This window comes from Amblyomma maculatum, chromosome 1 (genome assembly GCF_055883805.1).
Source record: "Amblyomma maculatum isolate TAMU_Amacu chromosome 1, ASM5588380v1, whole genome shotgun sequence".
Classification (NCBI taxonomy): domain Eukaryota; kingdom Metazoa; phylum Arthropoda; class Arachnida; order Ixodida; family Ixodidae; genus Amblyomma; species Amblyomma maculatum.
Window position 1 is genome coordinate 306,751,940 of NC_139344.1, and position 27,437 is coordinate 306,779,376.

A 27,437-nucleotide genomic window follows, 5' to 3' on the forward strand; every position below is an offset into this window, starting at 1 on the left:
ATGTCTGATGCGTGGGATGCATGGGTAATCACCTCTCCTAATGCTGTCAACCATCCGTCACGAGAGTCCATGGGGCCGATGGCTCGAGGCCACGTCTGGCAGCTTGGGCGGGGGTTGCATGTTTGTGTCCTTCGGATCTTTCGGGTCCTTCGTCTCGGTTCTGGTTGGTCTGTGTGTTCTCCTTGTCTTAAGATCCGGGCTGGGGGCTGGGCGGAGGTAGTTGGTTGGGTCTGGGTTGGAAGGGCTGGGGCGAAGCTGCTCGGCGATGTCCCTGGGCCCTCGGTCGATGGTCCCGGCTCACAGATGGTGTCGATGCTCCAAGGCGAGGATGGGGATGACATACCCAGCACCTCCACCAAAATGTTACGTGGCGGCAAGCAAAGAGGACGGCACAACATATCGACAGAATGAACGATGATTTAATGTCTGGCCTAGCGCGAGGGCTCCTCTCGCGCCACTGCCGATCTTCTTCGCAACAATATTGTACCCACCTCCCGCAGTTTGCCTCAACAGAGAAGACGCGGCCAGGTTCTTCAGCTTCCTGTTGTCATTGTCATGGTTGAACAGGGGAGGGGAGTAGTGTATCAAGGTACGTTCACAGTTGACTCATGCGTCTCCAGACAGGCTAGACGAGACCAGCCCTGCACTCAACTACTGTTAGAAGATAAGCTCACCCCACTACTAGGAATGAATTTCTGCACAAATCCTTGGCAACCCGTCCTGTCAATAGTACTTTGCCTGACGCCCTCAAGAGGGGTGCGCTATTGGAAAAAGGTCCATTTGCAGAGGTCGCCAGACTTGATTCGTCACAGAGGGGGAGACTGGAAAAATACTCCAGCTATTGTTCGGAAGTCCACCTCCATGACAAATCCGTGGTGCGACGTCCCACTGTTCCCCGACTCAACTAGACCGCATTTACATGCTTTCTGCAGCGGGGTCGACCCGAGTCAACCCACCCCTGCACAATAGTAGAGCCCTAACAATATTTCGACTAAACCACTCGACCCGACCTGCCAGTGTTTACCTCTCTCGCCCGATGGAAAGAAAAAGGCAGAGAGAAAAACGTTGTACATAATACCCTCTAGTAAATGCCCATCGATTCAGAATTTTTGTAGCGCCACCCTCGTAATTTTACTGAACTGCGACATTGTTAGTCCACATACATTTTGTAGATGGCACTACCTACTACATTTACCTACTGCTATTCCACTATTATTTGTTCTTTTGCACACTTTGTAGTTGATAATTGTTACCAGTTGAATAAACGAAAGCCCGAAACGTTATATTCACCAGAAAAAAACAAGCCATGGAGCATTTCAAACATGCTTCAAGAGCTCTCGCGTTTTAAGCGAACCACGAAAATTTGCTGAAATCACCCTGACCGTGCACATTGCTCAAGAGTCGTAGAGCAAACCCGATGCTTATCCTCTGACAGCGAAGTGTAATGTTTTTCCAAGTGAAACCTCAGCTCTGCTGAAAGCTTGTTACCTGAACAGTTTAGCATTTTCTTTTTAGCCATTTTACAAAAAATGCCAACTTTGATCACAAATAACTTTTACACTAAATGAAGCAGACAGACGATATTTTCAGGAAAAAGCAAACCCTACATGACCTCCAACTGTGCAAAAAATCTCCGTAGCACAATTGCGTATCTTGAAAGTTATTGTATATATAATTACTTGTTTCGCACACTTTTCAAAGGCTCGTGGCTAATAAACTAAGCGATACACGCTAACAAAAGTGCTTAACTTTGTTCATTAGCATCTAATCTCAAAACATCTCGGTTTTTCTCTAGGTGCAAAAGGTTTCGCACAATTTTGCATTTCTTGAGACAAGTAGAGCTGAAAAGCCATTTCTTAAATTTGTGTTTTCCTTTACAACTTAAACATCTTTGCAGCTATTTATAAACCAAATGCATCATTTGAAAGCATATATAATAAGCTTTACAAAGATATTAAAATCACATTTATAAACTAAACAAGTGAGACACAGTAGACGTACGAACATCACCAAAAATGTCGTCTTTTCATTGCTGGAGTGGGACCGCCACTTTAAGTAATAGAATAGAATACGCTGTCAACTTGTTTTATTCTGCTCGATAAAAGGGACGTTTGAAGTCTGTTTCATCGTAAAGATGTAGTTAAGATCATTACAGGCTAATATATACATGAAGTCCTATAAGAATGCCCTCATTTTGTTCTTTTTGCTCTATAGGAGAGGTACACGAGCAGAAATGCAACATTCTCCATGATCGCTTGCAGTGAAATTTAAGTGATCTGCTGAGCTTTTTTAATATGCTTGGAAAATTTTTATTCTAATGCGCATCATCTTAATATTCTAATGCGCATCTAATGCGCATCACCAGGTAGCAGGTCTCGTACTACGGCGTGTCTCGTACAGCACATGTGTCGCTTCAAAACATTAAATCCTTACTTCTCTCCTCCCTTCTCCTCAGCACCATTGCCTTCGGTTTACTTGAAAAAAAAAAAATGGATATTTCAGTAGCAAAGCGTTTGAAGCTTGCTCGATTGATGTGGTACACCATGCATTTTACAAGTTTTTGACTACTCTGTGTACACATGTTATGGACGACAAGGAAGAAGAAGCGGGCAGTAGCGCGGGCAGGAGCGCTCGCGCTAGGCCTGCGAACATTCATTAAACGTCATCTACCATCGTCATCGGTCATGTTCTGTCTCCTGTCTTCATCGGCTTGCCGCTTCGTAACATTTGGTTGGAGGTGCGGCGTACAGCATCCCCATCCTCGCCTTGGAGCATCGACGCCATCTTCAAGCCGGGACCATCACCGAGGGCCCAGGGACATCGCTGAGCAGCTTCGCCCCAGCCCTTCAAGCCCAGACCTGAACAACTACCACCGCCCAGCCCCCAGCCCGGACCTGAAGACAAGGAGAACAGACCTACCAATCAGAACCGAGACGAAGGACCTGAAAGACCCGAATGACCCGAAGGATCCGATGGACACGAACACGCAACCCCCGCCCAGGCTGCCCGACGTGACCTCGAGCCATCGGTCCCATGGACTCTGGTGACGGATGGTTGACAGCTCCAAGGGAGGCGGATCACCCACGCATCAGACATCGTACCGGCAAGCCGTTCTATTCTTCCTTCTTCCTCTTCTTCGTCAAGCATCCAGACACACCCATCATCATGCCATAAAATCATTAACATCGCTAAACTTCCTCGTCCACGATCGGGACGATCGCTCGGTGGCCCCGGGTCATGTTACGGACGACAAGGAAGAAGAAGCAGGCAGTGGCGCGGGCAGGAGCGCTCGCACTAGGCCCGCGAACATTCATTAAACGTCATCTACCATCGTCATCGGTCATGTTCTGTCTCCTGTCTTCATCGGCTTGCCGCTTCGTAACAATATGCTTACTTTTCAACCCTCAAAGCAGATTCCACTTTGGGACAATAAATTATCTATATACCATACTTAAATATCCTGTCTGATCAGAGCTAGGTTGTACAGGAATATTTAATTGGTTTGTCAGGTTCTTAATGACCTTTAAAAAGAAAATTTTATAATCCGAGAAATAACGCTGCGTGCCTTTGCCGGGATCCTAACGATGTTTACTCGCTTTCTAGAACTGGTGATGAAAAGTCACTCGTTGAAACCAGCAAAAGTGAAAACAGAGAAACTCTACTTCACAAGCCTGGGCCTATTTCGGCAATATCGCGCTGGAGTGACCGCTATTGGGTCTTGGTTAGCGACGCCATCAGCTCCTCCCGTGTTGTGTCGTGCTCCAAAAAGCGAGAGGCTCAGTTCAGAGGAGAAGAGGAAGAGACTTTATACAAGAAGTTACATGCTCAAGGTTCACAATGAGAGAGCTCGCATAAGATGAAGCTCTGTATACCTAGCGAAAAAGTTCCCCAGGTCCCCAACGTTACTAGATACTTTTCCAGTTCTCAAACTCCGGCTCACCGCCTGACGCTTCTTCACTGCGCTCCGCGCGGGACCACGCGCAATGCAGTTTGCCCGACCACAACCGGACTGAATGCAGCGGTGCGCGTGCCTCCAGACTGGCCGTTGCCGGCAAATCGCAGCGCAACATTGTTTTTGCCGCCAACGTGTTACTAGGCGTAGCGAACGTAGAGAACAGCAAGTTGTGGTGGGTGCCGGGCTTGTCCGGCAGCAGCGAGCTCGTCTGGAAGCGTTTGCGCTTGTATGCGCGGTTGTCGCGCAGTGTTTGACAGTGCATCATGCCACGCTGTTTCGTACAAGGCTGTAAAAGTGGCTACAATTCTCTGCAATCTGTTGGAGAGAAGAGACATTTTTTCAGGCCACCCCGCAACGCGGAGCGACTGCAGCTAAGGGAGCGCGCAATACCAAGGCAGGACAAAAAGCTTTCGAGCTCGTGCTCAATTTGTGACCTCCATTTCCACGATGAGGATATTTCGAAAGTGTTCGAGCACAACATTTGTGGGAATACGGTGACGATACCACGCTTCAAATGGGCACTGAAAGACGATGCCGAGCCTCGGCTCTTCCCGAATTGTCCAAAGTACCTTTCTAAACCGGCACAAACGCAAAGCACAGACTCACAAATCTTCACCGTCGAAAGAACAAGGTGAGCATGTGGCCGCAGCAATCAGAGATAGTTCCGATGAAAACAACTTCTCAACAGACATCGGCGTGAATCTCGTGAAACGGCGTGAAACGGTGAATCTTTGTTTCCCATGCTATCTCGCTTGGCAAAAGAGAGAAAAAATTCAAGGTTGGTGTCTTGACATTGTTGAAGGAATGGCAGTGTTATACAAAATTTCACCTAACCAGGCAAGTAAAGCTTCCGCCTTAAAAGTTCACCAAGGAAACCAGGGTTGAACAGCTAGTTTTTATTAGGCCAATTACTGCAAACTTGCAGACAACAAATTAATGCCATGTTACCTCCATGTTCCATAAATGTGGGCTTCAATGCCCCCAGCAAGTGATCAATTTGGTCCAATCTTTCAAACTGTTATCAGAGCTTATCTTGCTTGATGCAAGGGTAGTGCCACTAAATATAATATTACTATGAAAAGCAAACCTCAACATTCTAGCAGGTTACAAGTATTCCATAAAAAATGATCTGAAAATTGCATTACGCTCCACAGAGCATAGTTATAGATTAACAATAATTTGGCAATCATTTTATACAGATTTACAAAAGTATGTTGACCGCATTTAGAACCGAGCTCTTTAAGCAAGCAAGTTGAACAAAATGAATTTCACTGGTCATGATGAAAGCACAAAGCAAATGTACTAAGATGAGTTATTTGACATTCTTAGATTCAAGAGAAGCCATGCGAAAGAAGAGACAAATCAGCAGTGTTTTCAAGACCAAATGGTTCCAGAAGGATGTCAAGTAATAAGGTGGCAACAGTAGTCTGCTTACATTATGTGGGCCATTTTGGTTGGCATATGTGTCAAAAAATATTCCAAGACCTGAAAACTTGTCCTTGCTGCCAAACACTGGTCCTGAAATAAAATGAGAAAATTGTGCCACAACAGCCACCGAATCACAAAATGACACATGTGCTGCACAATAATTATTTGTACGCAGCCTAATGTCCTCCTCACACACATTAATTTGCTGCAAGAAATATTGGTAAGCACTCCCTTTGAACCTGTCCGCACCCATGTTGACTCACCCCTATTGGCAACAACCTTTACACCCCATGTTTTTATAAAGCAAGTGCTCCCATAACAAGAAATGACCCGCCATTTGGCAATTTTAGAAATTTGTTTACTGGACACAGCTGGAATACATACCCAATTCCAGGGCTTCCTTTGCGTACCAAATGGCAAAACCATCACCAAACAGGTCCTTTCCACTGCCGTGAACTTTGAAGTGAACATGCATTTCCCAGTTTTTGGACCTGCATGGCTACAACACAAACAGGAACTGGCACACACATTCCCTTTACCACATTTCCCTCCTTCCCATAACAACATACTTCTACAACAGGCAAAGCAACTTTTTTTTTTTTTTAACATTTTTTTAAATGGCTTTACCACCAGCTCCGAGGAGGAGAAGCCATGAAGGAAAGCATGCGGCGCATAGGAAAACTAAAGCTAGCTACGATCCATTCAGAAGGTAAGTGAGCACAAGTTGTGGGGAACCATCTCCCATTGTTCCCTTTAAAGTCTGCTTTCCCAGTGGTAGTTAATTATCGAGAGATGACGCCAGCGTTGTGGCAGCACAAGCGCCAAAGAAGGCCTCGTCCCTGCGCACGCGGGGAAAGCGAAGTTTTTTCGGCATCGGGAACTCGACGCAAGTGGAGGCATCCTCACGGCACTTCGCAGTCACCGCCGAGGCGAAGCCTTGCGTGACTTTTCCCGCCTGGTCGCCCTGGTCCAGCCTCAGAGCTTATCCCCTGCCCTAACGTGGGAGAACATTTGCCCGTAGCCCTTCTGGCGAGTCCTAAATTCATTAGTGTGTTTTATTGCTAGCTGGCACTGTTGTTACTGCAACAATAAATACCTGTTTGTTGTCAGCATGTGTTGTTCCTTTGTTCACAAGAGCATGGCCCACAGTGGTCGGCATGCGCTCGATAGCACATGCGATCACTGGGTGGGGCCAGCGGTTTGGACTGTTAACCGTGATTAAGCAGGGAAAACATATTTATCCCCCTATTAAAACCCCACAAAGTGCAGCAAGAAATAGGAAAGAAACGGTCTAACATTTGCAGCACAAAGGATGAGGCAGTGGTAGCAAGAAGTGGAGGCCGCGCTTGACTGTCCTGCGCATTTCTCATCTATCACCTCTTAAATGACAGAAACAGCGCAAGACTATGCTACGCTTATGCAAGTCTTTGGTTTTCACATGAAATCAAACTCTTGCATTCATGCTAAAAAGGTACTTCAAGAAGACATAAACAACGAAATCTTATAATTCAAACAAAGAAAGCTGCACAAAGAGATGATAAGAGAGGGATGGAAGGTATTTCAGAGTTCTTTTCATAAAGCAACAGTAACCAGACAACAGCTTTAGGCCCATATCATTACCAACAACTGATATATTAAAGATGGTGCCACAGATTTATACTTTCCAAGAGAGCTATAGTGATAAGAACCCTTTGTGCATGCTGTGAATGCACCAACACAGAACAGAGCCTGTGTTGGCCACATTCCGAAAACAGCATCTCTCTACCAAGCTTCTTTCCAAATTCCTGGTAATCCACATCAAACTACCTTCATTCACATCCACAGAGCCATACGTTAAGCCGAGCTGAGGGCAAGATGGCACTTACCATGTTGTTCCATATAGCACCTTTGGCACTTTGCTGATCAGGTGTCAATCGAATATATGAACTCGTAACCATTGTGTGACCTAAAAAATCCCAATTTGGAATAGTCATGCCTGCCCCTGTAATAAAGAAGAAAAGTGAATGCATGACTGCAGTGGTGGTACAGGCCTCTTGTAGCAGCAGAATCATAAGCTTTACAGTGCTCTCAAAACTTCAGGGTGAAAAATAAGCAAGTGTGTTCAGGTAAGCACAGTAATCGAGCTCTCATGACCATTTTTGGTCTTCAATTAAATTTTCATATGTGATGGGCAAATGTGTCAACAGAAAACGAATCAACCATCGTTTTGCAAGATATGCCCCAGTTTTCTCAGAAAAAGTTGATATATCACAAGAGGTATTGTTTCCGTCACTTAGTGAAGTTTGGAGCCCTGCTGCATGCACACTGAAATTTTGTTACACATCAGTATTTACTCATTGAGTCTATGCCACTTGTACTTTAGAAATTAAAAATTCTGAGGAAAGGATTGCAAAATTTGCTCCAATAGGTGCAAAACAGCCAATTTTCAACCCTACATTCTGGCACAGAGGTTCTTTTGCTATTTCTTAACACCACTTGAAATTAAAATCTTCCTCTTGATAATTGTTTAAAGTTATAAATTCAAAAACTGAATCCATGCTGCCTCTCCAAAGCAGAAACCTCAAGTACCGACTCCATGCGGACACATTTGACATCAACCTGTGTGCAACATTTTTCTTCCCCTATATAAAGCTCTTCAAATCTTGCACTGAAAAGGATATTGGCAACATTTACTGAGCACGGTCCAACTTATTGTGCCAGATGATGATTTAAATTCTTTCATGTGGCCTGCTGATCTATATGGTGTGCAATGAACTGCTTCGGATCCCAGCCCCATTGGCATGTTGCCATTTTCACCAAGCAGGCCAGCAGGCACCCCGCAAGTATGCAATGTGAACATGCTGGCCAAGAACTACGACAAAGGTACAGAGATGCGGCAAGTAACAATTGAGAAGCAGCAATAAGGTTTTTGCATTATCGTTAACAAGCAGACTGTCGTTCTTTGCTTGTCTCGCAAAAACGCTCCGCTTTCTTTCAACTACAGGCTAGGTTCATCACCTTTGTTGGAAGAGGCTAAATACAAGTATTAGGGGGTCATGCTTACTAATACTCTATCATGGAATTTACATGTAGATAACATCTGCTCTTCTGCATTAAATAAACTATACTTTTTAAGATATAAGCTTAAACATTCTCCCTCTAGCGTAATACTTGCTTACAATTCACTAATTAGACCGAAACTTGAATATGCATGCGTTGTCTCGGACCTGTTTACTAAACACAATATCGCCTATCTAGAAAAGGTACAAAAAAAAGCTGTAAGGTTTATTTACTCTAAATTTTCTCCCTATGACTCACCCTTGAACAACAAAGAAAACATTTATGGTTGTAATTTCTTTCCTCACTTTGGAATCGAGATCTAGCTATTGGCCTCGAGGTTGAGAAGAGCTGCCACCTACCCAGTGTGGATGCGTGCTTTTGCGCACCTATTTGCCTCTTGCAAAAGAAATATGAACCCCACGCTGGACATCATCAGTCGCAGTCTTTGGCGCTTGACATACTTTGACAAGTGTGAAAGCAGTAAAACAGGTTGCTGCCGTCAATAAAACTCAATGCAAACGCTCAAAAATCGTTTCTGTCTGGAATACCGCAGCTACTGAAACATGTGACCACAGACTGCTGCATAGCAAAATACAGTTTGAACAAGCCATTATGTGCCCACAAAAGAGTTGTCTGTTTTTTGTTTTTCTTTTTGCTGTTAAACCTCTGTCGCACGTGGTAGGGCGCTCGTCTGCTGATTTCGAGAACGGGAGGTTCGATCCTGGCCGTTTCGAAAGGTGCTCCTTGGCTGTGGGATTTGCCTCCACGTTAAACTATCCCACGTGGTCAACGACACCAAGGCCCGCCCCTACATCATCCGTCATATAGCCAGCCGATGTCGCACAGCGAGTTAAACCCATATACGCATTTCATTTCTTCTTTTTTTTTTCCTCTTGAAGGATTCTGCGCATCCGTAACAATGGTAATGAGCACATTTCGCTTTAGAGAAATGCTCGAACGTTTGAGAAACAAATCTTCACAGTACCTGTTGCACTAAATATTACATAATAGACATGATCAATGTAGACTGGTAGCCCATTAGAAACATTAAAACCCCTTTTCGTCTGTGCTGTCTTTCGAGCAAACTGGTTGCTTCTGACAGGGGGAGCAAAATAGCTTCATACGGGCTTAACCATCGGTGTCTAGTTTGGGAATAAATACATATTTATACTCACATGGTAAGACGAACTCCATTTCTTTCAGCATAGTTCTATATCTGGCTCCCGTTTTTGGAAAGTCACTGCTCAACAATAATTACAATGATAAAGAAACCTTCAGCCTTCAAAATTCCTTGCCAGAACATGACAGCGACTAAGCGGAGTTTTTACAATATCTTTGCGGCTGCCGATTCGCAGCTTCCACTTTAACGTTGCAGAAAATTAATCGCTGTTAGTCCTGAATTTTGTCAAGTGTGCAAAAGTTTTGCCACATGGTGAAATTCATTGTCATTGAAAAAAAAATTATAATTACACAGCTAATTTACCATTCATAAACATCACACACATCAGAAATTTCTTATACTTCCCTTGGTTTCAGGAAATCTAGTCATTTCACAGTGCAACACCAGATTATCTGCCGCATGAAGCATCCGCCTTGTTGTGAGCCCGGCAAACTCAATCCACTTACCGCTCTACACGTGAGCAGTTAGCTTTCCTAAGCGGCGAAGTTTTTTGTACAGTGTCGGCGGAATCTCATTTTTGGGGAATACAATTGTGCCTGGTTGTTTAGGCAGAGTTCATGTCCACTCAGTATATGGCAATCAGCTGGGCAGTATGCTGTCAGTGGTACATTTATCCTGCTCAATCCTCGAGTCAAGTACGATATAATGAACCAGGCTGCCTCGATTAATTCTAAAGTACTGCAAGTCAGAGCACGAACCTTATATCTCCGTGGGCTTGACACTAAATTTGCCTGTCTGGCTCGTACAAGACACGCGCACGCTGTTGAAAAGAATATGTCAGCTTCAGGCCCAAGTATCAGGCCCATGAGCGCCGTAATACGCAAAAAGCTTGCAAGGCGATGGCAGTAAATCTAAAAGACAGATGATTGTGTGCCTTGTTTTCCTAAAATCCGAGCAGCTTTCGTTTTTTTTTTTTTTTGCTGCATTGGCGAAAACCACGGATTTTTTTTACTGCAATATTCGAACACTCTAAACAGTAAACCGCTAATGCATTGCATAAGGCATGTTTTCATCACCAACAAACCTGCCATAAACTCGGAAGCAGAAATACGCCGCGTGCATTTCTGCGAGCGCCCCGGTTGCCGATCCCCACTATCGGAGCGATGGTGTTGCCTCTAGGTCGATTTTGAGGAGAGTTAGCCCTTCATCATATCTGTCGTTTTTATCATCGAGGCATACGCGCCAGCATCATCCTAACTCGCCGATGCTGTATTTCACACGAACAGATTTGTTCATTTTTCCCTCACACTGACTGACTGGAATGATTCCTTATTGCCTTCCGCCACACTCTGCTGTTCATTAACTTTGTTTTTATTGTTTTGTTGCCATGTAACCCACCCTGCTTGGACCTGTACAAGGTTTGCAGTATTGAATAAAAAAGAATAAAGAAGAATATGCGACAAAATCTTCGTATGCCTAAAGCAGAGCTCTAAACTTGCAAATGACAAAAACCATGCCTTCGGAATATACAATTATTCCCTTGCAAAACTACAGTTGATTCCTTCGTGTCCGTACATTTGCCCATCACAGATAAAAATTTAACTGAAAACAAACAATGGTTACGGTTAACCTGAACACACCAATATGCATCTGCACGAGAAGTGGCAGCTCAGCCATAAATGCAACCTTTGCAGCAGCAGAGGAATTCCACCTCCAGTGTTGTCAACTCCGAAAATCCACTAAATCTATGATTTGCTGCAAACTGCAAATTTTTACTCATTTTACTTTATTTGATCAATGTAACCAATATTATAAATATTTTCTTGACTACAAATTATGGATACTTCCATTCTCTGAATAAAAAAGAAGAATATGAAGAAGAGGCATCACAACTTATTCCGTTCATAACCTAATCAGGCGAATGACCCTTTTCTTCAACACCTGCACAGCGTTCGAGCCTGCCTGAAACGCCACAGTACACACACGCCACGTATTGTCACAAACGCTCAGTGATTACGTAGGGCCCATCATATTTCGCGGTCAGCTTACGCCTTGTTGATTGTAGGCCGCGTCGCACCCAGACCTTGTCTCCAATTCTATAGCGAGGAGCTGGTCGATGTTGGCATTCATAGTTGCGTTTTTGCACCTGTTGCACACGAGACGCTCTTTTCCATGCTTCCGGCCTGATGCGCTGACAAGCTGCCTGTCGTGGTACAGGGGTCCCAACGTTGATAGGTGTTTCCAAGTTGCACGTTCCTGCAAGTTGAGGCTGTTGTCCGATGGTTCTCCACTGGTTCTCCCTGACCTGGAACTGCACTCGTGATGCATCCACACTTGATGTTGGCTTGCTCTCCATGCGCTGCATCCGATGGTTCTTCCTCATCTGGAACTGCACTCATGATGCATCCACAATGCTGACGGAAATGGAAAAAGCTGCACCGAAATGCTTGCTCCTGCTGCCACCACTTCTACCGGAAGCACCGTGTCGAGCGAAGTACGCCGGTATGTGTGGGCTCGTTCCTTCCCGACGAACTGGAGACTTTTCTGAGTAGGCTTCACGTCTATCACACTGATATTGGCAGCAGTGAGGCCTTCTGCTCCGGTATTACTTCATATTCAACTTCCTGCCCTTTCCGGATGGTTTACGAGAGTGTTGTATCGCGGTGCAGTGAACAAAAATGTCCTCACCAGTGTCAGTGCGGTTGATGAAGCCGTAGCCGCCGATCACATTAAACCACTTCACTGTTCCACTCATCCACCCTCGGGAAACAGAGGCTTCCTTCGCGTGCTGCGCCGCTTCCTGTTGTTGTTGCATGCGATTAGCCTCACCTTCAGGGTGCTTGTCCACGGGTGGGCTATGGGCAGTATGGCATGTGCGGAGCTGCACTTCGCCGTTTTGGATGGATAGAGCCATGCATGGGCAGGCAGCATGCTGAGGTGCTCCTGATGTCCCGGCGGCAGCAAGAACCCCACGAAGACTGGCGGTGTAATGCAAGGCGGCTGCCCGGTGGACAAAAATGGACAGGCTGTCGGTGTCCAGTGTAGTCATAATGGATGCGTGGGTGACATCGTGAAGGCCATCGACGATGTACTGTTTAGCAGCGGGCGCAGGCCACTCGATATTGCAGGCCTGAAGAAAACGGGCTTTGTCGTAAATGTATAGGGCAACGTCTTTATCTGGAGCCTGGCGCCGCGATCTCATCACAGTGAATTTGACGAATGCACTGGATAATGGTGTAAAGGCAGCAAGGAGGGCAGAGGTCCAGGCCGACCAAGTGGCGTAGCGGCGGCCTTCGTACAGGCTCAGGCGGCACCATGAAGATGGTCTTTAGCGACAGCGAGCGTGGTGGCTGGAGACCAGGCAGAACGCCGGGCAGCAGCGTCGACAACTTGAATCCACGCTTCGGCGTCGTCAGAAAAACCACGGAATGCCGGAAGCGGTACCGGCGGTACTGTGCACCCAGAGGACAGCGTGGCGCAGCCAAGCGATGCAGTGAAAAAGGCAGATAACTCCCGCAGGGTGGTGAGGGCTTCGGGAAGGAGGGCCGCCAGAGCCGAATCTGTCGAGGAGGCATGGACGCCGTTCTCGGTTGAAATAGAAGTTTCGGGCGCCGAGTGAGCCGGTCGTGTGACTGCACAGCCGCTTCGAAGGAGGAGCGGGTCGGGGAGGTCCACGTCGGGCCCGAAGTTGGTCGACTACGCCATTGTAACGGAGAACAAGCAGAGAAGCTGCTGTTCTTTCAAACGCCCTGCTTTATTCTATCTTCCTCGTCTTCTGTTCCACTTCTCCGATCTCTATTTCATCTTTGTTGTCTCAGCATCACACTCGTTATATTCTGTAATACAACAATCTAGGGTGCTGAAGTGACGAAACAATAGCTTTAAATGGCAGTAAAACATGTCGATACAATGTGAACACGATGTCATAGAGAAAGAGATTGGTAAAGAGCGGACACTCCCATAGGGCCCAGCGGCCCATTTGACTGCAGTGCACCAAGCGGCCGGCGGCAACTACTTTCGGTCTTGCTGAAAGGCACGTGATTTGAATGCTATCATGCGCTGCGCCCTTCCCTGCCCTTTTGGCGCATTATTTTGGTTTTACACGGTCTGCTAGTGCTTCTATTTATGTTCAGCATGCATAACAACATGAAAAATATATTCCCAGTTCTCTACACTGGCCATCAACGCAGCTGCGCCACAGCCTTTGCAAAACAGTATTGCAGAAAAGACCCCAAGTGCTTTGTGAAATGAACATTTATTTTGATGCATATAAAACACACAAGAGACGCAACAGATGTAGACGGATGCATTGACAAAACTTGGCACACATTAGGCAATGTGCAAAATGCAGAAAAATAAAAATACAAAAGGCGAGAAACAGCACTTAGGTAGAGACAAAAAATAGCATAACGTTGATTTCCGAATTATGGCAAATGATATGTAACAAAACAGGCATTATACATAAACTACACAGTCCCAGTCGAGGCTACCTCAGCAAGGGTAACTTGTATTGTTCAGGGCAGAGAGAAGTACTGACGCTTGGGGGAAGGCCACACCGTTCACTCGTTGCATCTGCCGTGCTTCGGCTGCAGTCCGTGGGTCCATTCAGTGCTGCTGGAAAAGGAATGAACGTCATGCAGAAGGTTGCAATGAACTGTAAGGCCACTGCACCGCGCACAAATCTGTGCATGTGGGTGCGTACTGAAGACTTGGTGAGCAGCAGTTATGGTCCATAACAGAAAAGCTGTGATTCGTAAAATTGATACAAAAGCTACTCTTGCAACGTAGAGGTCAGGAAATGCAGGCTAACCGAACCTATCTGAAAATGCATTTCTACAGTGAGCGAAATAACAGCCACTAAACTAACAATATTCCTCAAGAGCACTGAACAGCTGAAGCAATGAAGCTTGCTGCATAATAAAACATTTCTCACTTTACCGTTGTCCCGTTAAATGCGACGCGACACCACGCAAAACTAGCCGTTCGCAAAACCGCGGCCGGCGGGCACGCCATGTTGGCTTGCCCTTCATACGAGACTTAAGCGCAGACCACCGTGCTGAGCTAAACTGCCCGAAATGCCTCGCAGTTTGACAAGAATGAAACATTTCACACCTTGCGGTTGCCCTGTTAAACGCGACACCGCGCAAAACTAGCAGTTCGCAAAATCGCCATGTCACGTCACCGCGGTGATCAGCACGCCTTGTCATGCCTGTTAGCTTGCCCTTCACGCGCGACTTTGTGAAGCGCAGTCGCCGCCGTACTGAGATAAACTGCCTGAAATACTGCACAGTTCGACAAGAAAGTCAAGAATGAAACATTTCTCACTTTACCGTTGCTCTGCTAAACGCGAAACTTAGCAAAACTAGCCGTTCGGCAAACTGCGTCAGCATGGCCGTACCGGCCGGCGAACACGCCACTTTGGCGCAACGGCGTGCCTTGGTGCCTTCACATGCCACTTTGTCAAGCGTGACGAGCTAAACTGTTCGAAATGAAGCTGCTTCCCGGGAACACAACATATTACACCTCGCCGCGGTTGGGAACCGCCAGAGTTACGGCGTAACGAACTGCGCCTGAACAGCCGGCGCGCCTGTTCACGAGCTGCGAAACTTATTGGCACCGGCCGGCATGGTCAGCGTAAACTGCTTGAAATGCAACGTAGTTAAGCAAGAAACGTTGCTCACCTTGCCGTTGTTTCCAACCGCTGTCGTTCCGCGCAGCAGCCCACGAGAGGTCTGTGCCGCACAAGCGCGGCGAGGCACGAGCACACAACCGCTCCCTTCGACAACTTCTTGTCGTCTGCTCCGGAGGGCTACCGCTGCAGCGAGTGCCGTCGCGCGCGCATCCGCGCACGCGCACGTTGGTGCCGCCATCCATCAATCGGCGGCAGCGCAAAAAGTCGCGCGTCATTTCCTGGGGCCAGTTTTCGCAGAGTGACCGCTCTTTACCAATCTCTTTCTCTATGACGATGTTACGTCGTGCGCCGCGACGTGGCAGTTTATTCAATGTGAATAAAAGAATGATCGCTATCACTATTGCTCAATGTTATCAACCTTTAAAATACTTCACCACAAATAAATCTAAATGTATTTTTTTTGTATTTGAGCACAAATATAAGTTTTGTTATAATAATTGAAATGTGGGTTTTGTTTTCACAAAATGTCAGTTTCGGTTTCAAAGAGTAGTTGTAAAAAACATCGCAACTTTTGAACAAAACCAAATAGAGACATAATTTTTGCAGCAGCGTAATTCTCAATATGTCTAGATTAAGAAAATATTACAAAATGTTACAATGTTAAAATATTACAATGACGCAGCAATCGGTGATAATGACAATGATGGCATTAGCAATGATAATGATAGTGAATTTAGTTGATAATGAAAGCAAATGTGATGCACCGCGTGCAGCTTAGGCTTTCGCATTTCTGCAGTGTAGATTCTGCAATGCTCTCGGAATCTTAAAAAAGCACTTTCAATCGCGGGGAGTCATCTCTGCGAGCGACTGTCCACACTGGTTCTAGGTGGAATATAGAATTTCATAAATCGCTGGGAGTATTTCGTAGCAGCATTTACTTCACCTTTCGAGTCTGCTCACACTAGGTTCCACATTTATATCTGATATTTAGCTGGCATTCATCCTCGGCCAGCTCAAAGAAGGAATTTTTGTTGTCCCGTATTTGTTCTCTTCACCCCAGAATGCAACAGGCGATGAGAGTGGGCGTCCATCATTGCAATTATTTCTTCATAAAATCCATAACGCACACTGATGATGACTAACTGCATTATACTCAGTCTTGCAGCCACTCTTTCCTAAACACCTGCACAGTCCGCTCAACCTTATGCTCGGTGAGAGAGACATGAAATGATGCCAAGTTGCGTGGTGCTATGGGGTGCACGTTAAAAAAACCCAGGTGGTCCAATTTGCAGAAGCCCTCCACTCTCATACCCCGAGTCGCTTTGGCACGTTAAATCCTAAACCAAATGGCGATTGGGCATGTTTCAATATTCAGTGACTTTCTTTTGTAGAAATGTTCATAATTTTAAAAAACATTATTTTTCAAAAAATATGTAGGACCACTGAAAACCGTCAGAAAAAAAGCAAGAGGATTTGAAATATGCTAAAAATCCTGCCTGCCACAATGCAACATTTTTACCCACTAAACAAGGTAAAACTCCAACAAATTTCGCAGGAAAACAGCTTGACAACAATGCTGTGCTCAAATATCATCCTTGTGATGAATTCATAAATGCTGCATTTGAACTATAAACAGTAGAGTCGCTTTAACGGCAATACTTTCTTCCCAGCCCATTAACAATAGTTAACTGCTCTGAGCTTTTAACATTCGCAGCTCATTAAAGTGCACGTGAAATTTTTGTGAGCTTTTACCTCCTTTACAAGAGTAACAGTCATATCCAAAGGCATTCAGTTTCAGGAAATTTACAAATGATGCTTGCAATGACTACGTGCATGATTTTTGCTGTCAGTACTGATGCAATCCCATCCGATCTGACTTGGAAACCTTCATTTCAGGCCGACTTCAGGCGAAAAGAACTGAATATGTCACTTTCACAGAAAGGGCACATTAGGGTGCTCACAGCATAGATAATGAATTACTTTCAAGGGCTTTTGCAGCATGCTGGCAATCCTGCATGTAAAGCTAGCGAGCGCAGTTAGAGACACCACAATTTTTGACAGAACGTTTGACATTTGATCAGGACATTCTGTTTGCAAACTACTTGATATAATATTTCTACACCCCTCCCTTTGGTCCTGACAGGAGCACACAGCCAACGTGTAGCCACATGTAGCAAAATTTGCAATATGGGGCAAATGGCGCAGTTGTTACATGCGAAATACCGAAAGCACATGTTTGTGATGGCCGACTGACTGCTTTCTTGGCTCAAAAAAAAACTGTGAAAGTTCATCTGAAAGCTTTGCACTGGATCTATTAAATGAAACAGTGCCAACACAAGTAGCCACAGATCTTGTCTCGTTCTGTGGCATCATTTGTTAGCGCAATTATGTTTCACAGATTCAGAACGCACCCACTTGCACAGAAACGAGTTTTAATAACGTACACTGGAGTTTTGATGATGCAGACGTAGCCAGCTGGAATCAGCCTTTTATCTGCAGTGTATTGTTACACAAGCATTGATCCTTTGATGCCCCCTATTACATTAACAACTGGGAGCACTGAGGACACGAGGGCTTTAGAGAGAATGCTCAGTGTAGAATGTCACGCTCAAAACATGGCAGAAATTCCCTGTGATATTGCTGACCACAACACATATGAAGTGGTACCTTGCTTTTCATATATAACATCTATGAATGCTGCGTGTGTATTTATACTTGTACCGTGCCATCCACATCCAGCTCAAGCTCAGATCCTAGCTGCCAGTGCTAAATGCAGCACTTGTTGTGGGCACCATAGGCAGGTTCTCTGGCTTGGTTGTCTGCCACAGATGCAGGGTGCTTAGCAAACCACTATTTTCAAAATCCCTGACTTTTCCAGGTTTTCCCTGATTATTTCAGGTGAAATTCCCTAACAAGTGAAGAGGTTCAAAAGTGTAGCTGCTGATGATAATGAGCATATAAGAATAATTCCAAACAAAAAGCTATTTATTAATCATATTCTGCAGTTTACAACAGTGAAAGGCTGTTATTAGTGTTAATAGCAGGTAAAATCGTCGCAAGTTTACTGAAAATTAAAAGCGCACTGATGCCAGCCTTAGCAGAGCTTTGATACTGCCAGTTGCGAAATTTCCTATAGACCCCATCTATCAAAAAAACTGCTGTTTTGATTGGTAAAATTCAAGTGTGTATAGGGTGCCTCGATGCGAGGCACCCTAGGTCACGGCCGGTCTCAAGGGAGAGCGCCCGCGGCCATTAAAGGGAACTGCGCCTCTCTCCCTCGAGACCGGCCGTGCCTGGGTGTGTAATACTGGCGGCACCCGCGGCCATTAAAGGAAACTGCGTCGCTGGCGCGCAGCTAGAGAAAGACCACCGGCATAGCCTTGACGCAGACCCGTCCAACTCGGATCACCCTTACTGTTCTCCTGTCTCCCTCATCATACTGGACTCTGTCATCACGCGGCTTAAACATGAGCGGAGGGGTTTGTTGCGGGACCTTGTCCCCAATATTACTCCACTGATCCCTTCCGGCCTCTCTCGTCCTGCCCAAGTTCTAACTCACAAGGCGCAAGTCAGTGCAGCGTACACACCGGACATCCTGAGTCAATGGCGCCAAACCAAGATCAGCTGCCCCAACTGCCCTGCTGACTCCGTTGACCTGCAGCACTTGATCTGGACCTGTCCTGGCACGGCTAGCCTCCGCACCCGCTACACATCTGCTCACCACATTCAGACTTACGAAGACTGGACAGCCCCCAATACCAACGCCAAGCTTAGTGCCCTGCTAGACTTCATGTCGGGAGTCTGGCGCCCTCAACCATCGTTTATAGATCCTTTTCAGTTTTGAAACTGTGCCTCCAAAAGCGGCCGCGCTTTGCGCTTAGGCACTAAGATGCTAAGATGGCGCTGCGGTCGAAGTTTGCTCCACGCTGACTATGCGCCGATACGGCCGTGCGGCGGCCCATGCTGTGGTCGCATGCATGCACCAATTTAGGTTTTTTTTTTTTCCCCATACAATAAGCTTGTTTTTTTGTGTTAGTGTCTGCGAATCCTCAGCTGTACTGCACGTTACCCTGCAGTTCAATGTGGGCGCCGGCATTGACCATGAATTATTAATCAATTTACAAGTACCCCGTGCTGCCGGACATTTATCGAGCGCAAAATTTTGAAAATAATCATTCAGAGGGTAGGTGGTGATTTTCAGTTATCTTTTTCAGAATGTGTCAGGACTGAGGAAATATAGTATAATGCGTTTTGAGCCATAATATTTCGGCAGGAACCGCCGTAACTGGGAGAAGAGACACTTCTCTCCGCCGCCAAATGGCCGTGTGTCATGCAACTGAGTGACAACGGTACCCCGGAGAGCCAAATTGTTGCGAACATGAAGCGTGTGCAACACGCACACTTTTAGGAAGAGGTTATATTACTAAATTCTACAAACATGCGTTCATGGAAGAAGTGGTTAAACAATAGCGACCGACACAGCATGGTCCCTCAGGCGTCATACATTTCCTAGCATATGACATAATCATCTATATTATACATCTGTCTACATCAGGAATGGCAAAAATCTAAAAATAAGTACCACCAAAGATGCACTCAGTGACACAATGCAAAGCGATGTGTGAAAAATACCGAGTAAATCAGACGAGTGAAATTTAATCAACTGATAGGTAAAAAAAAAATTGCGCTTTATGGTTACATAGAGATCGGCAGCTCTGGATGAAAATGAGCATTGATCATAGGCTGTTTTTTTTTTTTTCATGCAGGAATATTACTAAGAGCTAATGCCACAGTCCGCGAAGTCATTAGTTGTGGAATATCTAGCCGCAGACAACTAGTGTCAGCGTTGCCTATATAGATCTGCGACCACTTCGCTAACAGATGTAGAGGCGATTGTGCATATTTTGGAAACTATACATGGCTCGTTGGACCTTTAACAGCGGAGGGACTGTCTGCTACAAGCAGAACGAATATCTTTTTAAAGATAAAAGTGGTCTGAAGATTTTGAAAAGGATGAAGGTTCAGAAAACACGAAGTAAACTACATTAACTCATGAAAAAAGTGCGCTCGAGGCCGTAATATGAAGAGGCTGGCTGATTCGTGCCGTTTTAGCCAGCAGAAAACACAAACAAATTAACCAAATCAGGAAAGGGGCGAAGAAAGCGGCAAAAGCTCTTATGACAGTACACAAGACCCGTCAGGTTAGAATATATACCTTTGAGGATGTGGGGCACATCTTCAAAGGCATAGCCGACGATGCCTTCAATCTTCTACTCTGTCGGGACTGTTCTACGGTAGGCTCCGTTCTGCAGGTTTGTCGACATTTCGAGCAGGCCAAACAAAGACGCATTGCACATCGCTTCGATCGGCTCCCCAACACTGCCCCTAGCTCCACGTGCGAGGATCTGCCGACCCTAAGGCAACCTTCCAACACTGAAAATGTGACCCGCATTGTGCGTCGTGAACTGGAAGCGCTCGCTCCTGCTGCATCCAACCCGCCCTCCTCGGACAGCAACCTAGCGACAATATTCCTTATTCAAGCCGTCGTTCGTCAAGAGGTTGCCAACTTGGGCGTCCCCTATAGCCACACCGTGAAACACCACAGTTCGAGCCCCGTCCCTCCCATGGTCGCCACCGCTACGCCCCGCAATACCTACACGCCATGCTACCGATACCGCAAGCCTGATGAGTGGCGCACCCCTGACAGGCTGATCTGTTTCACATGCTCGCGTATTGGCCACATCTCTCGCCACTGCCGCAGCCGCTGGACATCACCACCTCGACGTTTTCCTTACGTTGACCGCTACTCCGATTACAGTCACTACCGTTTCACGCCTCATTATGAGCCGCCCCGCACCGATACCACTCCGCCTCCTCCTGTCCAGTCGCTCTTCTTCCCTGCCAGCCCGCCGTTCCCGTTCACCTCTTCCTAGCCACAGTTCCTCGCAGTCCTCTGCCGGCCGTTTCACGGGAAACTAGCCGCTTCACGGGAAACTAGCCAATGCAGCTCCCGGAGGTGACGCTGCATTGGTACCCCGACCTGGAAATTCTCTACTGCCCATTTCTTCGCCCTGTAACCTCCTCTCCCTGTTTGTGGATGGTGTTCCCGTCTCTGCCCTCATTGACACTGGTGTCCAAGTCTCGATCATGAGCTCATTGTCTTGCCACCGCCTCAAGAAAGTAACAGACCCCCGCCGCTTCGCCCACCATTCGTGTTGTCGATGGCAGTACTGCTGCTGTCACTGGGCTGTGCACTGCCCGAGTCACCCTTGCCGGTCATCCCATCACTGTTTTGTTCACAGTCCTCAACCAGTGCCCTCACAATGTGATCCTCGGCCTTGACTTTTTAACGGCCCACTCTGCCCTTATCGACTGCTCCAGCGGCCTTCTTCGTTTAAACCTACCTGTCTGCTCTGAACATCCTCAATCTATACCCCGCACCTCCACCAAGATGTTATGGGAATGTACTTAATGTAACGGCACTGCGATGGGCTGAACTCTACGCTAAGACTTCAGTAGCCGTGCAGTATCCACTCTGTTAGCGTCGTCCTCTTTTTCAACGCTCCGTCGTGCCCGCGTTCCTCGGTTGTCGTCTTTGTCAGTGACACATCACTTTAGTCCCGCGTTTCCCGGTAACAATACCAATAACAGGAGGTGTGTCGATCCTTTATTAGGCAGTCCTTTAATCGCCTCAAGCCTAGGGTTCAGATGCCATCAATTGTCAGAGGCTTCACACGTACGCCTCACAAAATTATTTTCGGGTAGTGTGTGTGCTATTGCTCAAAACAATAATGACGAGGAAAATGTTAATTTGTACGGAACGCAATGAAAAAGGAGTGAGCATAGCGAGCACGCACTCGCTTCCAAGGCAACCTACCTAGATCACGTCGGAATATCTAAAAATAAGGGTGACACTGATGCTCCGCTGTTAAGAAGCTTAGCGTTTCGCACATACAGACAATGCTTGTCACTTTAATTTATTTATTTTTTTTTACAAATTTTACTCACTGATGCATCTATTCATTAAAACTTCCTGCTGGGCGAGTTGGTAGTTCATCTTGATGTAGGGTTTTTTTAGCGCAAACAAAGACAGACAAGAAAGGAGAGACGTACACACACAAGCGCTAACTATCAACTGAGTTTATTCGTGGAAGGTAGCATCATATATAGGCTGAAGGGTGGAAGATAATGAATCGAAAGCTAATAACAAGGAAAAAGAAATAAATAAAATCACAAGGTAAAGGCCAGGAAATCAAGACGCATGTGCAGGTAGGCGTGGTAGGCCAAAGACAACAGGTAGTGGCATTGAAAAAGTCAATTTCAGCCGTGAACAGAGATAACAAGGGTTCGCTGATGCATTCGTTCCCAAGTTTTTTAATGTGATAGGCTTCAAGGCTAATCCGTGCCGTCCTGTCTTTACTTTTGCCAAGAACCTTCGTCTCCTCAAGCCGGGCCACACATGCATGACATTTACTTGTACGTCTCGCCTTTCTTGTCTGTCTTTGTTTGCGCTAAAAAAACCGTACATTAGCATCTGTTAACATTGTCTTCCCATTCTGTGCAGTACACATCTTAATGCAGGTTTCATTTTTTTAACTATTTCAATTATTTAATTGAGCAATTGCACACTCTGAAATTTACTTAATTAGCATCATAGAGCATTGGCCTCTATTCTGAGCCTCCTGGCATCGTTGAAACCCCTTTTTCATACTTTTTTTCAATTCCTTTAATTCCCCAATCAATTAGCTTGTGATTTCGTTAACTCACTATCGTCTACCACACACCAATCGGTCATCAATCACTAGAACTAAAGATTACCACGGTACAATTTCTTTTACTTAGGCGCCCTATTATTTCCGAAGCGCGGTGCGGACGACTACTACGCCGACGAATTTTCGACCGGAGTACTTGCATAACCTATCGCGTAACACCTAACGCGACTGGCAAGACTGAAACGCCGTTGAGTGTTGTAGCAAGCGGTGGTACCTGTCATTGTTTGCACGTATACGTAGTACATGTCACAACCAAATGGCGAAATGCACACGACTGTTCTGCCCAAAGCGATAATTATCGCAGACGCCCATTTTTTTCTAAGAAACAATCGTCCTTACTGTCACGGAACTCAAGTCCATAAACCTATAAAGAGCAGGTAATGACGCCACAAAGCGCGAGCAACGCTTCAGAGTAGTTCGGGAAGCAGAGTGAAGCGCGGCGCTTCTGTAGCAGACGACGCTCTTCCCTGGCAGCAAAGGTCGACACTAGCGCCGCGGTGGCGGGAGCAGCGGCGGGCCGCTCCCTACGGGCGCGCCGAGATGTGGAACTGAACACGGCCGGTCTCGGGGGAGAGCGAAGCGCTCTCTCCCTCGAGACCGGCCGTGAACAGAAAAAGATTTATAAACGTTGCCCTCAACCTCACCTAACCCACCCCCTTCCCCTGTAGGCCTCAGGTCACCCTTATGAATAAAGGTTTATGAATGAATGAATGAACTTTCAGATTGTTGATAAATGCGCAATCAGCTGGAAAATTCTTGGAAATTAAGGGGAGACGCGCGTCTTAGAAGGGTCGAAAATTTTCAAAAATCGATTTTGAGACAAACTTATTTTCGGAATGTTTATTCTTTCGAGCACTCAAATTATTAACGTTAAATTCGGTCAGAAAATGCGATAAAATCGTCACGGCAGCCATGAAATGCCCCCCGAAAAGCGGAATTTTGTTCGAAATTCCCGCGCGCACTACGAGCGTTGCAGCGAGCCGATCGCCGCCATCTTGGGCTTGGTTTAAAGCCGTTATCTTTGTGCGCAATTTGCGCTATCTCAAAATGGTTTCGCTCAAGCGGACTGGCTGAGCGCGCCTGTTTTCCGAAGGCCGTTTATGGTCTCTGATTAGCCCGTTCCGCGTCTCCCATTGGCTGGCGTGATCGGCACATCATTTTTTTTTTTTCTTGCTGTTTTGCGTTCGCCGCCGCGGCCACCGCTGACCGCTTCATGCGCTTCTCCGTTGGCGTTCGTTTCTCGATGCACTACTTTGTGCAGATTTTTTCCTTGCGATCGAGACGCCGGAAAACAGCAGACTGTAATCGTGCACGCAACGAGCCTTTGCAAGCCGTAAGAACCGGACGTGGAAGACGCCAGTCACAAGCGTGCCGTCGGGACCCCAGTAACAGTCGGTGCCAGATTTGTTAGACGTGCAGGGAACATCAACCACGCTGCCCGATGACGACATCGCGGGTTCAAATTACAGCGCGAATTGCATCCCGGATCAGGGTACACTGAGTTGACTCCGCCGCCGCGTACTACTACGGCGGAGCCGGCGCACTGCCGATTTGTCGGGAAAGTCCGCGCCCGAAGTGAGTTCCACCTCGGCGTTAGCGCGGAATGCGATGCCTGTACCGAGTTTGTGATTGTGGACATGAAAGTGAGCGCTGAACCTGCGGCGAGACTGCGAAGGCGTGAGCGGTCAACCGCTGGAGTGTCTCAACGGACCTCAGCTGTAGCTCAGCTCGCCGATCGCTTTCGCGCTGACCGCTGCTGGCGCGATTATTCCTGCTTTTTGTCGCATACTTCACTCACGCAGCGCTTGCGCATATTTTACTGAGTACCCAACTCATGTGCGTATTGGTTCTACTGTGGGAGCTTAGCCATGCGCTGGCGACAAAATAATGTAACGCGCCTCGCCTTGCGGCGTGGCCGCGGTGGGAGCCGCGCGCTCAAAAAAAAAAAAAATCTGCATGATAACATATTTCCTGTGCGTCAGCTTAAAATGAAAATGCACTGCACAATGTATCGTGCCATTTTTCCCGACTTGGCGAAATTTTTGATGGATTCCCTGACATTTCCCTAAATTTTCCCGATGCATGAAATTTCCCTGACAATTCCCTGTTTTCCCGGTTGCTAGACACCCTGAGATGCTACAGGCCGAGGCAAGCACAGCAACATGAAGTAGCACGCGACTCTGCCCTCACTGTGTCTGCACTTGGCAGGCTTCAAGTGGTCAACCTTGTACACTTACGCAGCAACAAAACATACCTTCAAACACCATCAGCAAATCAGGCTACTTTCCCAATTATTCTTTCCATTCCACCTTCCGTAAACAAGCAGTAATATTAGACTTCACTTTTCCAAGGTATATACACAGCCCTCCTCCATGCACTAGTTACACAATGCCTGCAAGTGGGCCACTTTGATAATCAACCTGGTAAAAATATTACAGTAGACAGACAGAATGCAAACTGAGCAGAAAAACAAACATACTAATGCAGTCGCAGCATTATTTTTCACTGCCGCGTGAAAGTGGACATGCCAGTGTAATTCTGCAATAAAATCTATCTGCTCGCCGTAACATACAGCCGCATGAGAAAGGTCGCACAAGCTTGCCCCTGACGCAGATGTTTCCATGTTGCACAAGCGCTGACGTGTGAAACGTCGATAACACGTGTCACATGAGCTTGGTTATATGCGCCCGAGCACTATGACCTGGCCAAGGCAGCCGTTAAAAAAGGACAAACCGAAAACTTCCTTCTTGGCAAAATAATGCCATCGACTGCGGTCTGACAGCATGCTGTCGAAGTTCGCCGCAATTTTCGAGACGTTGGTGCGAACAGTCCAGTCTAAGGCACAATCAGTTTTGCCGGCAGATTAACGCCCCTGCCTAGTAGAAAGCAACTCTTTCAGTGCGCTGCTAACCTTTACAGTTTTCGGGGAATCGGCTACACCCCTAGTGTCACCAACCTGCTGCCTCAAAAGTTTGCGAGTTTTTGGCTCTACGCGTATGCGTGTTTATATCGGCTAGGTGCGTGCTTGTAAATTAAGGACATGTCAACACGCTCACTGCCAGCGCTCCAAAGGCACCGGTCCCAAGAGTTCAACTGCCGAACTTCCCAGTAACGCCAGCCAACTGCGTAGAAGGGAACACCAAGTAATGCGTACCTTGGTAAGGTTTCACCAGTGAGTGCTCTTTCTTCATGTAGTCATTTGTATTCCACTCCGCTGCGGCGAACAAATTTTGTTTGACTCGAAATAATATGCCGAAAAGGAATAAGCAGAGTAACTGCCGCATCATTACTAGAAGCGCCATTGTAAGTTCTGACCTTGTTCTGACTTGTCTTGGCACTATATCCTATATCCAACGGGCCGACGTTGCTGCGACCCGGTTGGAATAAGCTCGAAGCCTTGGTGCAACCGGGTGAAAATAGGTGCGCCGTCTGCTGCAACCGGGTTGCAGGAGCAAAATGCTTACTAAAAATCTATGACGCCTTAATCAGTTTAAAAAAACGTCACATCCGGCTATTGTTTTGTGGGTTTTGTGTTGCTTTTAGTCGCAAAAACCAAGCATTTCGCTGCTGCAACCGGGTCGCAGCAGACGGCGCCAATCCAATCTAGCTGGGCCGGCGTTGCTGCGACCCGGTTGGAATAAGCTAGAAGCACCTGGGGCCGAATTACGGACTCCGCTCACAAGTTTGTGAGCGTGACGTCAAAATTACGAAGCTGTGACGCAGCCTTGAGACGTCAATCGTGACGAGTATGCGAAATCGTCCAATTACCAGCGACTTTTAGCGTGGCTCCGCCCTAGTAGTCCCGAATCCTCGGCAAACGTTGATGCCACAGTGTGGCACAAAACTGAGCAGGGACCGTCTCCTAACTTTTTCTAACACGACGCAACTAATACGCAATAAATAAAACAAACAAAGGTTTGTTTTGGCAAGATACTATTTTTAGTATTGATTAACATTGAGCTCAAGTTGAAGCGTTCTTAGTTGTGTAGTTATACTTGCTATTAGGTAACTTTTATTGCCGCGAGGGTGCGCCGGCGGCGTCATGGCGTGCACATGGCGGCCTGCAAGCAAACAGCTGATTCCCCGAGAAGGTGCTGCTTTTTTTAGTGTCGTCGGTAATCGAAGTACCGTGCAAGTGCCGTGAGCATGCTGAAAATCTAATAGAATGCAGTCGAAGTCCAGGGCCTGCAGCGATAAAATTTCATGGAGCGCTTGACACGGAAATGGACAAAGATAACTTGCGAAGGTGTTTTCGGTCGGCGCCTACTAGTATCGATGAGAAAAGTGCTTAAAGTGCAACATGCAGGCTCCGTGGTTCTATTTGTTTCTCTTTAGGAAATGCAAGACGACTGTGAAGCATGTAGTGTAGGCCAAAATGAAGCTCTGTCCTTGCATTATCATCTGTTTGTATGTAGCTGGGTAGTTTAGGAAAGAACATGATCATGGGAATGCTTCCACCCCTGCCGTGACTGAACCCGAAGCCTTCATTCA

The 27,437-nt window shown here is 46.6% G+C and overlaps 1 protein-coding gene across 2 annotated transcripts in view; it reads right to left on the reverse strand.

The window, feature by feature from the left end:
- Window positions 1-26,291, reverse strand: part of LOC146207006 (vesicular integral-membrane protein VIP36) — a 69,738-nt gene extending 43,447 nt beyond the window's left edge. The window contains exons 1-4 of one of the 2 annotated variants that reach the window (XM_084591752.1): window positions 26,101-26,288; window positions 7,249-7,364; window positions 5,768-5,882; window positions 5,391-5,473 (exon numbers count right to left, since the gene is read on the reverse strand). In XM_084591752.1, coding sequence (XP_084447878.1) covers window positions 5,391-5,473; window positions 5,768-5,882; window positions 7,249-7,364; window positions 26,101-26,248 — 462 coding nt within the window. In that variant the 5' untranslated portion in view covers window positions 26,249-26,288. Of the gene's footprint in view, window positions 1-5,390; window positions 5,474-5,767; window positions 5,883-7,248; window positions 7,365-26,100 lie in introns of both variants that reach the window. The other variant, XM_084591759.1, reaches the window with a different exon arrangement.
- Between the last annotated feature and the right edge of the window lie 1,146 nt (window positions 26,292-27,437).